This window comes from Gossypium raimondii, chromosome 10 (assembly GCF_025698545.1).
Source record: "Gossypium raimondii isolate GPD5lz chromosome 10, ASM2569854v1, whole genome shotgun sequence".
Taxonomy (NCBI): domain Eukaryota; kingdom Viridiplantae; phylum Streptophyta; class Magnoliopsida; order Malvales; family Malvaceae; genus Gossypium; species Gossypium raimondii.
In genome coordinates, this window is record NC_068574.1 from 35482941 (window position 1) to 35498976 (window position 16036).

The window sequence follows — 16036 nt, forward strand, 5'->3', positions numbered from 1 at the left end:
GATGACGATTTTTTCTCTCAGAGATCCCGTTTTGTTGAGGAGTGTCAGGACAAGAGCTTTGGTGTATAATGCCTTGGTCAGAAAGGTATAGACTTAAGATAGAGTTAAAGTATTCTCTCCCATTGTTAGTACGGAAGGTATGTATGGTAGAGTTGAATTGGGTTCAAACCATTAAGTGAAAATTTTGGAATACTTTGGGTGTTTCAGATTTTTCTTTGAGTAGATAGACCCAAAAAACCTTACTATGATCATCAATGAATGTTATAAACCATCTAGCTACTGTAATATTTTTCACTCGGCTGGCTCCCTATAGGTCACTGTGGATTAACAAAAAAGGTTGGGACTGAATATGTGGTTTTAATGGGTATGGCACACAGGTATGTTTAGATAATTGACAAATTTCACACTTCAAGGAATTAATACTTTTATTTCGAAATAACAGCAGAAGATGTTTTTTCAAATACACAAAGTTTGGATGTCTTAATCTACGGTGCCATAACATAATAGTGTCCTCTTTTGAAGTGGATAGATCCAATCCCCATTGTGTACTTTTTTTATTCCAAATATATAGTCCATCATCAACTTTAGCAGTGCCAATCATCCTCTCCGATTTCTGTTCCTGTATCACACAACCAATTGCAGAAAATTCAGCAAGAACTTTTTCATCCTTAGTAAGTTTACTAATTGAAAGTAAATTACAGGACAAGTTTGGGACATGTAGGACTTTATCGAGAGAAAAACTCTCTGTCATTTGTACTTCTCCTATTCCAGCCACAGGTCAGTAAGAACCGTCAGCTATGCGAATTCAGGATTTGTTATGACAAGGAGTGTAGGTGTGAAACAACGTGGAGTCACTTGTCATGTGATCGGAGGCACCCGAATCGAGTATCCAAGGAGATTGATTATTAGATTCAAAAGCAATGTTGAGGGTAGTACCTTGAGTGGCTAGAGATCCATGAGTAGTGGAAGTACCAAGTATCTTATGGAGAGTCTCAAGCTGTGTTTTGGTTAAGCGAACATCATCTGCAGTAGTGGAGGATAACATGGCAGTCTTATTATCCTTTAATTTTTTTCAAGATAGCCATGGAGTTTGAAGCATTTTTCTTTTGTATAACCAACACGATTGCAGTGACTACACCATGGTCTTGTTGATCCAGAATCATTTCCAGCACGTTGTTTTTGTGGTTGTGGACCTTTGGAGATGAGAGCGGAGGATTGATGGGGCGGTTAGAAATCGGGGTCATAGGTTTAGGTTCCTTTGAATCTCCCATCATGACAAGACGATGCTTTTCTTCTCTTCTAACTTCTGCAAATGCTTCACCGATCGTTGGGAGAGGTGATGCGCCTGAAATTGACCACGAACCTCATCTAACTCACGGTTCGATCCTGCTAAAACTCATAAAGACGTTCATTGTTGAGATGGGTCATAAACCTGTTGTGTTCTAAGCCTTCACCCCAATCTGCCTCATGGTACATATCAAGTTCTTGCCACAAAATTTTCAGATTGTTGTAGTAGTGAGTTACCTCAAGTGATCCTTGTCGGATGTCCTTTAACTTAAGCTTGATCTCAAATACTTGGGAGGCGTTTCCAAAATCTGAGTAGTTTTCTTTGACTGCATCCCACATGTCTTTTGCAATTTTGAAAAAAAGATAGGTGCGGCTTATATGGCGTTCCATCGAATTGATTAGCCAAGCCATTACAATTGAATTGTTGAGTTCCCAAGTGGCATAAGCAGGATCAGCTATGGTTGGCCGTGGAATTTCTCCATTGAAATGTTAAAATTTTATATTATTTAAATAGTCCTCAAAAATATTTTTTACTTTTTGTATTTATAGATATAAATATGCATAACATTAAAACAACTAAAGCTTTAACTCCTCTCCATTTTCTTTTATTTCTTTTTTATTTTTATTTTCCCCCTTCCATTTTCCTCTTGAACTTCAGACACAAAATTGTGGGAATAGACTCCCACCGTAAAACTGTGCATATTAGATTTTTTTTATTTTTATAAACACAGTAAAGTTCTATTTTTAAATTAATTTATTAACTTTCCTTATCTCTATTTTCTCTCATTTTTGTCTCTGTCTTCCTTCATCTTCTAAGAGATTCCATCATCCAATCTTTCTCTTTGAAAGCAATTCCTGTTAGTTCTAGGGAATCGATTTTGAGATACAACTATTAATCTACAATTTTGTGGCAAAGTTAGCAATTACTTATCTTCCTCAATACTCTTACACCCTTCGCTCCAATCAACCCCTGATCTTCTCCCCTTCACTTCATTTTATATATATTGTTTATCGTTTCTTTGGTTCATTGTGTTGGGATGAAGTTGGTCGTCTTGTAAGGTTGTTGGGTGCTCTTTTTTTTGGTGTAATTTTTTTAGTTAAACAATATATCTTAATAGTTTGAACCAAAAATGAGACTAGCAATAATAGTAGACTGATATTGTTGATACTCACAATTATACCGATTATTGCACCTCCTATTTTATGATTCAGTTTTACAAATGTTTTTCCTTCAATAGTGGTGCAGGGTGGTGGCGCTACTGCTAAATAGTAATTGCTATACCGCTATCCCACTACTATCTGAATCTCTAATAGGTCTTGTGGCCTATCAATTGGACCTTCTGCCTACCAACAAGATCCATAATGTGTTTCATGTGTCTCTCATTAAAGGGATAAAAAGAGATCCCAACCTACATTTTAAGGCTATCCCCACTATTGGATGGAAAAATAATTCCCCAACATGAACATGTTTTATGATTGCATCTCAACGTCAAACATGTCAATCCTAGTGCAATGGCAAGGCACGACCACTGTTGATGTTACATGGAAAATTATTTCAGAACTCAAAAATGCTTGCCCACAGCTTTCTCTCCAATAAGGGACTAATGTTAAGGATGCATTTGTTTGTAAAGTCAATAGAAGACAAACAATAAATAATCTGCCAAGTCAAGTGCATAACTGAGAACAATGATCTAGGGACTATAAAGAAACAATTTGGCCTAACCTAATGTCTATAAATCCAAAGTTGTTTTGGTATCAATTTCTTTCCTATAAATAATTTTGTAATTTATTTTCCTTTTAAAATGATTTAATGCCTATTACATAAACACCACCAAAAATGAAAATGAAATAAGCAAAAAAGTTTTGTATAAAATTTGCTTGAGCTTTAAAGGTTTCCTCTAAAGAGCCTTTAATTATCCTTTCCACCATAAGTTCCTCTAAGAAGGGACATAATGCCAACAAGGGTAAATCCACCCACTTAAACCAACAAGGGTAAATCCACCCACTTAAATGATGATTTTCCGATTCACTGCCCCGTAACTTGATCCTATTTTCATACACAAAATAGTATAACAACAACCAAAAATTGCCAATTCATCCTAATCATTCTTTACTTATCTGGCATACTTCAAATACCATAAATGTTATTCATGAAATCAATGTTCTTACCAAGACCAATTGATGATGCAACTCCAAGTACAATCCACCATAATCCAAACCGAACATACCGAGAAACTTCCTCTACATGCTGTAAGAAATGTAAATCAAGACAGCAACTGTTAATTATTGTTTCCATTAATCTTATCATAAAAAAGAATGGACGAATCAAAAATTATTTCAACTAAATATGCACAAGCTCATTATAGTCACCGTGAAAAGTAAAAAGGTCCAAATGTAAATTTAATCATGAGGCAATAAGAAGTAGCACAACCCACCCACTCTTACCCTCCCCACCGCAACCCACACACAAACTAATAGTACCAATTGCATCTTTTAATTGCATTATTCAATGGAGAAAATAGTGCAAAAAAGTAATTAACTCTAAACAAATAAAATACCTCAAATACTTACAGATGTATGTTGTACATCAAAAGAAAACAATGAGAAAGATAGATGTAATACATTGATAACCTACAATATTACCTTTTCATGAGGACCTTCAATGGTCACAAGCAAAATTCCAAGAGTTGCTAATAGTGTGTTGAAAAGCAAAAGCCAACCGCCCGTTGCAAAAAGATAAAATATTGATTGCTTGAAATATTCAAAGATAGCCAGAATGAAAAGCCTTAATGTTTTAAAAGGCCGTGTTGTCAATGTCAAATTTTCTAATTCTTGACTATGTCTCTTACGAAGATCTGCAAAATTTAACAAGTCCATTAGCCATGGTTCTTGAAGAACTCCATGACTCAAGATTCACTCTTTATTCAAAAAATCCACATAAAGCTAATATTATTGAGCATGCATGCATATAAGTGCTATATCCACGTCTAATTCATTTACAAAGGATAAAATAGGTATTATATGACCCCCCCCAAAAAAAAAAAAGAATGAGCATTCCTGCACAAAGGTATGTAAGTTATCTATTTTTTTGAGAATAGAATCTCGTGTGCAAAATAAATTGAATAAAAGACGATATTGCACTGTTTGGTAGTAAAAAATAAACATTCCCCTTTTTTTCTAAAATTTCAAAAATTTCAACAACAATAAGAAAACTAATTAACCTATTTCTATCATGAAGACTCCTACCTAAAGAAAATGTGGATGGGAAAAGCAGAAGCTTGGGATAGCATTTTACTTGCTGAAATAATAAGGGGTTCCACGTTAATAACCCAACCTATTTTTAGAAAATATATTATATTACCTTAATTGATAATAGCTGATAGCGCTGCTCATAAGTTATTAATTCAATTGCTTGAGTAGATGGAGGAATTAAAGGGTTGGAACAAGAAATATGTTTTAAATGCACTCAAAGTGGTGCTTAATTATCCAAAACAGAATTGCCATAAAATTGGTTAGATAATATTTAGATAAATAGTATAAGCATGAATACTTTCAAACAAAAGGCAAAAGAAATATGAACCAATCTTATAGAGAAAGGCTAAGATATGCCACGGTTGTGCAGAAGCTAAAAGGCTAAGCCAAAGCATTAAGAAAATAGTTTATTATTTGATTTTGTCGACCCTCAGTTACCAGACAATGGTAGAGAATCAACCCCTAAAAAAATTGTATACACATGAGTGCACATTTTCAACATTTTCCTGGACACAACAAAATGTTTTCTAAGTACCACACGACAACAAAAATTCCAAGCAGAACAATTTCCAAGCACCAACTCTAATCAAGTTGTACTTAGATTATTACATCTATAAAAACAAGGCCAACAATTTCATTGTTCCATTATGTAGCTTTACCATAAAATGGAGAAGTAATCATGTAATGTAAGACGAATAAGATTTGAACTTTCATGAAAAGAGTATTCAACAATTGTCTTTTTGCACCTTCAAACCCAAAAGGTATTTGTTTTTATTATCCTTATACATTCAGCTCAGTTTGATCTTTTGAGGAACCATCCGACCAATTTTTAAGACTCAATTACATAAATGATTGGTTTTTACAATAATTATATATATCATAATATATCTAATTAATAAACGAAATGAGATCTAGGAAAAATGCAACATGATTCAAGTTCTTAAATAAAATTATATGAAGAGAAATCCAATGAAAACGAAAAGAAAAGGAAAAAAACAATAACCAAAATCAAAATTTGAGGAGAAAAAATATAACAATAATAAAAAGAAAAAAAAACTTGCCTTCTATCGACCTGTGCGTTCGTTGAGAAGAAGAAGTCACGCGTTTGCTTGACCCCATCTCCAGATTCACGGTAAAATTGAAAAAAAAATCTTTTTTTCAAATTCTTCAATAAAATTTGAAAAAAATATTAATGAATACCATTTGGGCCAGAATTTAAATGGCTATGATCGAACTACTTGAAAAGGAATCAAACTTTTTTTTCAGGAATAATAATAGCAAAGAATGTTATTTGAAGTAAAATATAGATTTAGAAAAGAAGAAATCAAGGGCGGGGGAGAGTAATTTTTGCGTGAAGATTTCTTCTCTTCCTAGTTTTAGCTTTTTTTGCTCTCTCTCTCTCTCTCTCTCTCTCTATGTATCCATCCATCCTTCCTTTCTCTCTCTTCCTTGCATCTTTTCTCAACTAATAATCCTATTTCAACTAAGGGTCCGTTTGTTTGGCAGTAAAATGTTTTCCGTAAAATGATTTCTAGAAAATATTTTACTTTTCTGTAAAATGATTTACTGGAAAATATTTTCTAATGTTTGGATGAATCTATGTAAAATATTTTTCATTGTTTGGCGATTTCAAAATATTTTCCAAAAAATTGTTTTACACATATTAATAAATTTATATTTTAAATTGTTTTTACATATCAAATTGATTTAAAAGTTTACATACATGACAAATACGATAAATTTAACAACTAAATTGTTAAAATGTCATAAAAAAGTTAAGAAAGTTTTAAAATTAATACACAAGTACAAATAGACACTTCCTCCGTAATAATTTATATAAAAGCGAGTACCTACTAAACATGTAAATCCTCACCCCAATCTTCTACAGATAGCTTCCAAAAAGAATATCCAAAGCGAATGTTAAATTGTTTCCTTAAAATGTTGAAGACCAAATGCAAAATGGTCAACAACTACAAAATAACTAAAGAAGAGAAAACAAACAACAAAGTGTATGCATAAGCTGGAATAGAAGAAAAGAAAGGTTTATATTGTTCACCGCTTCTTGCATTAGGTAACAATATTCAAAATAAATCTACATTTAAGTCATAATTTCATACACAACGTGACAAATGTAAACGATTACCTATCCTATAACCTCAATTTTTATACAGATTTTAGATGATAGGTTCATATTATTATACTTTATCGTCATGGAACAACCATCTCGTCTCCTTGGGAGACACGCCATTCTGACGATTCTTAACATATCGATCGTTATCGGTAGGCCTTTCTGCATAATTAGAGAGTGAATTCATATTCCACCTTTGAACATATAAGGCCGATCTTGGGAGCAAAACAAACGGTCAAATTGCTAATAATTCCAACAAACCTTGGCAGTTGAGCTTGATAACATGGAGAGAATCTTGATGCAGATAGAACTTACGGTCATGGTGGCGACCACTATCATCTGAGAATATCGCAAAATAGGATCAATGCAAGATTTTGAATGTTGGGTAGCTAGATAATAGACCACATGCATATCACAAAGAGAAGTGCAAAATGGATGCTAATGATCAAGCGACCTTTCTGTTGTTCTACATTAGACCCTTTACATAGAGACAAGTTGCAAAAAGAAAAAAATCCAAGTGAAAGTAAAGCACATATGTGTGTGAATGTGGACTAATTTCTCTAAAAGATGATTGACATATGTAGTTATTTTGGTTCAATATGCAATATTTCCTTATGTTCAAGGTTTTCTATTTGATTTTCAAATACTAAGAAGTAGAGGGTTTGGTACACTCTCTTTATTACTAGTAAAGGTACATCTAATGAATAAGTGAGAAAAAAATTAAATTAAAGAGAACTACAATCAAGTAGGCCTTTCTTTTTTTGCACCTATTGCCTTACAAAAAAGATTGCCTAGGTGCACCCAAATGAGGTTCACTCAAAAAGGTCTAAGGCACTTTTGTTGTCTAGTGCCAAGGTGCAAGCACACCTAGGAACATGCCTAGACAACACTAACAAAACAATGCAAAATAGATTTCTTAATGGCCGGAAGGTTGCAATTAATCAACACGTAAAGAAAGAACAGTTCACACCAGTGCCATATTCAAAGTCTTCATGAAAATTTACCTAATCACCAACACCTTGAGGATCATGTAAAGCCCACAGACACGAAAGACAAACTTTTAAGGCAGACCATATTTTACTTTCTTGTGTGATACATACAACATTCTAGATGGTCAAGACTCATTCATGGCTATGATAAGTAAACTATTCAAAACAAGTACTTCGCTAAAAGCAGTTAGTCGCATTAAATGCAAAAGATGACCAGCCTCTCTTAGACACCTTCCGGTGAATATTTCTCTCTAATTAATATTTCCATTAGGTGAACAAGTAACCTCTCTTAGACATCTTTCATAACTAGTAATATGCTAGAACAGAGCATCTCCAAGCATAGGATGACAACAAAAAACTCAAACTCTCTAGTAAGTCACCTCTGAAAGAAAAACATGGGAGAAACTTATCCTATATCGGTCTAGCAATATAATATGCTAGACATTTCTAAGCAAACCTCGGGCTCACAGTTTGACTAGAAAAGCGAATGATGGAAATGGCAACATAACACCATAAGTGAATAGTTCCAATATAAATAGATGGCTCAAGAACTACTATGAACAATGATATAAGATGCTATGTCGATTATGTAGTTAGTCTTACATCCAAGAAAAGTGCTAATCATATGCAATACCAATGGAACATTAAATGACCTCTCATTTATGCAGATGTCATTTATTGAAATTTATCATGACAATTTGAATTGTAATTTACAAATACCACATGACTAATGGAAACAATGTAACCATAAAGGAGAGTGGGTGGATTAACTTGCCATTCCATTAATTCTTTTCGGAGTCTATTACATGCGATCTTGCTCAAAGCCTACGAAAAGCATATACTCCAAACAAAAAGAGTAAAAAAATCAAACAAATAGAGAAACAAAAAGAAAATAAATCAAACAAATTGGTAGACGCAACCTCAACTAGGAAAATAGATAACATAAAAATTCTTTTAGAAAAATATAGAAACCTTGCGTGAATGATCGGATGAGCTAGTCATGGCTTGCATGCGAGCAAACTAGAGAAAATGAAAAGAACGGTGCCATCTGCTGTAATTTATAGACTAGGCCCTAAATGTCAATTACTATTGCTCGAGAATTTTGGAGAAAAATGTTAGTAAATCGAAAGAGCGAGAAAATTGATGGCTATCCCCAAAAAGGCATTGTGTCTGATAAATCGATTCGATCAACGTGGCATGGAGAGGATTAGGCGCTACATTGGATTGCAACTTACTGGAGGAGAAGATGAAGAACGGAAGAAGGAAAAGGAATGAAGAAAGGAAGAAGGAGAATAAGCCTTACGGATAAAGGAGGCAGGAAAATGTCTTCTGAAATGAAATCCGTAAGACATTTTCCAAAATTAAGGACTTCTTTTCCCATGTTTTGTAATTGATTTTACCTGAGGAAAACATTTTCAGCCAAACAAACACTGGAAAAGGCTGAAAAGCTTTTCCGGAAAATGTTTTACTTCTAACAAACAGACCCTAATTATCCCATCCATAATCATTCATAGTTCATAATCTCTTTTAATAAGTTGGTTGTAATATTTTATTTTTATTTGTTTTATACTATTTATTTATCTATTCCAACTTAAATTAGAATAAGGTTCAAGTTTTTAAAAATTTCCCTTTAATGTATACTTGTTTCTATCTTAATATTTAAACTTTTCTTTTATCAAAAATAATATCGAAATTAATTTTTTCGAAGTTAGTGTGTTTGCCAATCAATTATTAGTCAACCATGAATAATGATGTGACTCAATAACCAAGCTACACAAGACACACAAAAAAGCATTATCAATGCCACATTCTTATTTATGAAAACAATAGAAAGAAAGGAATAATTATAAAATCAAATAAAAATTAGAAAAAGATATAAAATTTTAGAAAAATAAATTTTCTATTTTCTATTTTTTTGTTTCTCATGTAAAATAATGATAAATAATTGCCCAATTCTTGTGAAGGTGAAACAAAACATGAAAAGTGAAAATTCAATATCGTTTTAGTTTTAGTTTATCCTCCACTTTTTCTTATCATAGTCTTCTTGTTTCTTTTCCTTTCAAAAAAAGTAATTGTTACAAAACCTTAAAGTCATTACTAGAGCGAGAGTTAATGCATAAGTTGATTTCATGACAATTTTATCTTCAACTCATATGAAATTCACACCTTCCATTGCTAATGTTTGAAGTTCTTATAATGCAAGTTCAAAGCTATCTTTGATAGAGAGTTGTGCGCGGACCAAGATCGAGTTACCAAGTCACGAGAAAACTCCTACGAAAACTTTAAACAATCGGATCTGAAACGAAACAGAAAGATCGAACTTAGAATTAAAAGATCTGAAGTAAAACACCCAAAACAATAAAGAATCAACCTAGAACCGAAACACCTATTAATAGAGAATCTTGGAAACCAAGAACACGAAATTAAGCTTCAAGAAGGACTCCAATCAACCGAATCTGTCAAGTAAACACAAAACAGAAACAAATCAAACTCAGCAGATCACAAAATCAAATTGAATTAGATCTAGGGTTTGGATGGCAAGAAAGAGGGGTTTTGTGCAATCAAAACTTTTCTTGTTGTCCAAGGTTGATGTCGAACAGATTCTTGAAGGTTGAACGAGCTGGAGACGCAACAAAAGAGTTTAAACAAGTTAGATAATGAAATCGACACAAGAAGAAAATTAAAAAAGATTGAATAGCAAGAAAAATAAAGATAAGTCCTAAGAAGCCTTGAAATCGAGAAAGATTTCACAACTCCTTTCAAACTGCTCTAATCTCCCCTCCAATGAAGAACAATGGTAAGAAGAAGGCTGAAGATGGCTCCCACAATCTAAAAGATTGTTAAAACTACTTCTAAAGAAAACTCAAGAGAAAATTCTTGGAGAAAAACTCAAGAGAATTTGCAACCAATCAAAATCTGATTTCAAGAGCACGTTTGGTTCGCTGTATTGGAATAGAGGCGTAATGGAATAGAGGTGTAATAGCAAAACAACTGTTTGGTTGAATGTAATGGAATAGAGGCGTAATAGTAATCTTGTATTTGGTTGAATGGAATAGAGGTGTAATAGCATAATGGAAAAAACTAAAATGACTAGAATACCCTTAGCATAAATTTGTTTTGGTAAATGATTATTGTTATTGTTATTTAAATTTTAATAAGATTATTTTATCAATAATAAATAATTTAATCATATTTAAACAAATTATTATTAAATATATTATAATTTAAATATATAATTTAATAAAATTCTTAATAATTAATATTCTTATATGAATTTACTCAAATCATAATATATGATACTATAAAATATAAATTAACATAATTATTATTAAATATATTATAATTAAAATATATAATTTAATAAAATTCTTAATAATTAATATTCTTATATGAATTTACTCAAATCATATTATATGATACTATAAAATATAAATTAACATAATTATTATTAAATATATTATTATTAAAATATATAATTTAATAAAATTCTTAATAATTAATATTCTTATATGAATTTACTCAAATCATAATATATAATACTATAAAATATAAATTAACATAATTATTATTAAATATATTATAATTAAAATATATAATTTAATAAAATTCTTAATAATTAATATTCTTATATGAATTTACTCAAATCATAATATATGATACTATAAAATATAATTTGAAATAATTAATATTAAATATATTTTATTTAAAATATATGATTTAATAAAATTTAAAATAATTATAACTAATAAATTATCTTATATGAATTTGTATAATTTAAAATAATTATTATTACATATAATTTAATAATAATATATAATTTCATAAAATTATTGATAATAAATTTTCTTATATGAATTTATACAATTTAAAATAATTAATATTAAATATAATTTAATAATGATATATAATTTCATAAATTTCTTAATAATAAAATGTTCTTATATGAATTTACTAAAATCAAAATATAACTTGAGAATTATATTCGCATAAACATAATTAACTTATATTAAGTAAAGGTTAGATGAAAATGAAATTCTACATCATAATCCATATGTTATATAGTTTTACAACATTAAAAATTTGAACATTGATTTTTAATGGTGAGAAAGAAATCTTGACCCATTCTAATCGCAAGCAATGAAGGTAAACTAAAGAAAGCGATCATTTGAGTTGGATGATCCGGAATTTTAGTCAAAGCTTCATACATTGATCGTCGGATAAACCTTCAATTTCCCATAAGGTTGAATATAAATTTGAAGCTTTCTCTTCCATCTTTTGATATTCTTCGACCTGTTTGAACTACCACCTCGGAGGCAATACTCCTACTGATTTGATCGCCAATGGCCTTGATGTTTTCGGCCAACAAAGTGGCAGCCTCATCAAATGAAGAATACATATTATCACGAGCATCCGATTTCTTCTTTCTCTTGTTTGAAGATGAGGAACCCCTTGGTCTCTATCTCCTCATGACTCGCGTGCGAAACATCCATGTCGTCTAAAGAGACGTCGACCTTGATCATAGAATGTGTTTCTCTCATCATTCATATCTGTAGTAGGTACATCCTCAGCATTTATTTCTTCAAGAACATCAGCAGCTGTTTGAGCGTCTTTCCCAGTCGCTCGATCTCTTGCGTATATGGCAGTAAGCTGGTTGTAGTAAGGGAAAGTATGATGTCTGAACTGAGCGGCTTCTTTGTGACTCTAAAAAAAATGAGGAAACCATATTAGTTATAAGTTTGGTAAAAAAAAACAAATAAAGACTTGAAATACATTTTACCTTTACATAGGATTCCCAAACTGCATCTTCAGCAACAACGAGCTGCCTATGCTCGTCCCAACCAAAACCGCTATTGTTTTGGCCATTAAGCATGTCATAGACGATTGACCATTCCCTTTTTCGTAACCTGATCCTCGATTCAATATTTAGTTTCGCTTCAACATTGCATTTGGTAAAGCCTTTTCTAGCATTTTTTCCAACTCGTTCAAATAACCGGCTTTGAACCCGGTATCAGCATTAAATTTTCCAACATTGTGCAAGTCCACCATGCAAAAACTAAGGCTGCATCTTCTTCTGGAACCCATTTTCTTTTGGTTCCTCGAGAAGCTTGAGAAGAAGCATGTGTATGTGGAACACCTGACATAATTATCTTAAGAAAAAAAAACAAATTAACATTATTTACTTTTTTTAATATCATGAATCAAAAGGTGAAAAATTTATAAAATTATATCGTTAGTTCAAAATCATGAATCAAAAGCTCAATAGTAAATTTAAAATTATATCGTTAGTTGCAATTACACATTATCAAATAAAATAAACAGCACAAATTTAGAACACACGAAGCAAAAAAGTATCTATTAAATTGCAACTTTAATTTCATTTCTTTATCAATCACCCAAACAATAATGAAAGAAAAGATATTATACCTTATAATAATTCATATCATATTTGTTCTACTTACATCAAGCATACATGGAAAGAGGCTAATATTTGTTCTACTTACAGCAAGCATACATCGACAAATATCTTTTATTTTTATGTATAATGATAAAGGAAGTGGGTGTTTTATCCCACTGATTTTGAAATGATGCGTCAAGTTGTCCAAGGGGCAACCCAAATTATTTAGGCATGTAATATATTTTCCACAACTGAGTAATTTAATTTTTTTTATATTTTTAAACTTGACGCAAATTAATAAAATCATTAATAGAAAATCCATTCACGTGGATTCTTAAAATTAAAAATTTAGACTTAAAAGACATTTTTACTTTATAGATGCTAAAATCTATATAGATACAATTTAATTAAATATATGATTTTCATTGGTTTTTTTTGATTTTATTATTTGGGACATTAATGTATATCAATGATGTAAAAGTCGAAATACGCAAGTTGAAGTGAGTCATGTCGTTTTTACTCATCGCAATACTTATTAATGGATAAAAATTAAAAAAGATTTATGTGACAATTTTTTCGAAAGACCGAAAACCACAAGTGCTGCTTCAAATGGAGGAAGAGGGGATTGTAGAAAGTTGAGAATATTGGGAGAGGGAATATATATTTTTTGATATAGAGAGAGAGCATTTACAATTTTATTATAAAATCTAAAAGTTACCTATGATCAAAGAAATAATTTGCATATTAATGATATTTAAAATTGTTTCAATTTTATTACCCATAAATGTTTAAAAAACAATTCTTATATAACAAGACAATTTAGTACGAAGTGTTTGTAAGTAATATTAAATTTCATTAATTAAGCAATAAAATCTTATATTTTATACAATAAACGAAATAAGATAATATAATTTACCGATAATATAATCAATTAAATGCTCCTATTAAATATCTTTTTAGGTTACAATAACAAATAAAAAAGGAGAGGAAACCTTCACAAATTTATTATATATGATAAATCGAAAATATCTATAAACTAGTAAATAAGGCCTCTTTGGAAGCGAAAACGTTATTGGTAATATTAACTTGCTTACCAAAGCTAAATTATTAGTAACATCTAATTGCATAGACGTAAATTGGAGAACATCCATGACCTATCAACTATCTAGTACCATAGCGAGAATCCTCAAGATACTAAATAGGTAAGGAGCATTAATGGAATTTTGCTTAACTCCATACTCGGGACTTCCAAAACTACAACATGACTCTTTCTTGATTAGTTTAAAATAGAAATGAATTAGCATCAAAATAGAAGTGGGGAACTTTTTGGCGATAAAAGATCAACTTAAAAAGTAATTTCTCTAAAATAACACGAGACTCTGCGACCAAGTTAACAAACATCAAATTATGCATGAAAATAAATACTAATAAGGTATCAGAAGATGGGCTCAATTAATGTATTCAAAATTTACACACTAAAGAATATTAGTAAAAATAAACATCATTTAGTTGTATAGCATAGAAATCATGAACAATAGCATAAAGCATTTAAAAGTGACTCATTTATCTACCCGTGGTGGAAAGCTTCAAAGTAAAGCGGTACATATAAATACATAAGAAATGAATTTTCACGTGACAATGAACATTCAAATGTTATTTTACTCCTCCTTAATGACTACAAGGTTACAAAGCTAAATATCAAATACTGTGCCATCGAGAAACAAGTAATGAGCAATACAAAGGCTGTAATGAGCAATACAAACATACAAACAAAACCATACAAAGGAAACAACAAAAGCTGCTACAGCAATACAAACATACAATCGGGGAAAACATACAAACAAAACCATGAATACCAAAGGAAAACTAACCTGTAATGAGCAAATCGGGGACGACTGCGATGAAGAAGTGTTGGAAGAAAGAACCTGTAATGAGAAAAGGGAAATCGATTAAGTGTTGAGAGACAGCAAAAATCAATAAAGAGGATACTCGTTTGTTGAATTTAATCATTTAATAATTCTAACATTAAATCTGTTTTTTGAAGTTAAAATATTCAACTGAAACCAAGATTGACTATCTATGCTACCCTAAAACAAATAAAAATAAATAAACATAGGGTGACGTCGACATGTAAATGAAATGCCTGATGAACCAGATCTTGGAATCGGAGTTCATTACTCGTTCTGTAAAACTTTTAATGCATCGGATATTGGAACTAAAGTTCTTTGAAAAGTTGTTGAATTGGAGCAAGGAATGAAAAATTGATTTTATTACCATAAACAAAACAATATATAATTTTATAGACAATTCTTTCTACCATAATGACATGATATCTCAAAAGTAAATCAACCAATCCCAACACATAAAACAAAAGGGATATTTCGACCAAATCAAAGCAATAAGGAACAAGAAACTAAACAAAATTTAAAATTCGAAAACCCAATCAACGATGAAACATCAATGAACTAATCCAAAAGGGAAATAAAAACCCAAATATTCAAATTTGAATGTTACAGAATCCACCCAAATAAACTTCTAAAAAAGAGAAATAGGAAAATATTTTAAAAAAGAAACTTACAAAGGCACTCTTGGAGCGTCGATGGGCAGACCTGCCAACAGAAAATCTGGAAAAAATACCAACCATGTTTTTCGTTACGAACAAATTGTGGGTAACCGATATAGCATTTGTAAGATTTCAGAATAGTAAGATTATAATCGAAAAACACCCTAATTCCAAATCGGAAAATAATTCGAGCGAGTATTTAGCACCAAAAAGAAAAACAAAGAAATAGAACTAGCAGAAACTATAGATATAGAAAAAGATCTAGAAAACTTTAAACAAGCAAATCATAAACATTTTAACCAAACGTTGATTCATACCTCAAGATTCAAAAACCAAACGTGCTCCGAGAGAAAAAATGAAGCAGTGGGAAATGGGAGGAGAAATGATAGGGACAGAAAAAGGAGAGGGTGGAGGTCGATTTC

At 31.2% G+C, this 16036-nt stretch overlaps 1 protein-coding gene across 1 annotated transcript in view; it reads right to left on the reverse strand.

Moving 5' to 3' along the window:
* The window catches only part of LOC105777406 (vacuole membrane protein KMS1), a 30836-nt gene extending 26523 nt beyond the window's left edge, over positions 1-4313 (reverse strand). The window contains exons 1-2 of the mRNA XM_052621861.1: positions 3931-4313; positions 3457-3535 (exon numbers count right to left, since the gene is read on the reverse strand). Coding sequence (XP_052477821.1) covers positions 3457-3535; positions 3931-4164 — 313 coding nt within the window. The 5' untranslated portion in view covers positions 4165-4313. The remainder of the gene's footprint in view (positions 1-3456; positions 3536-3930) is intronic.
* Positions 4314-16036: the final 11723 nt, after the last annotated feature.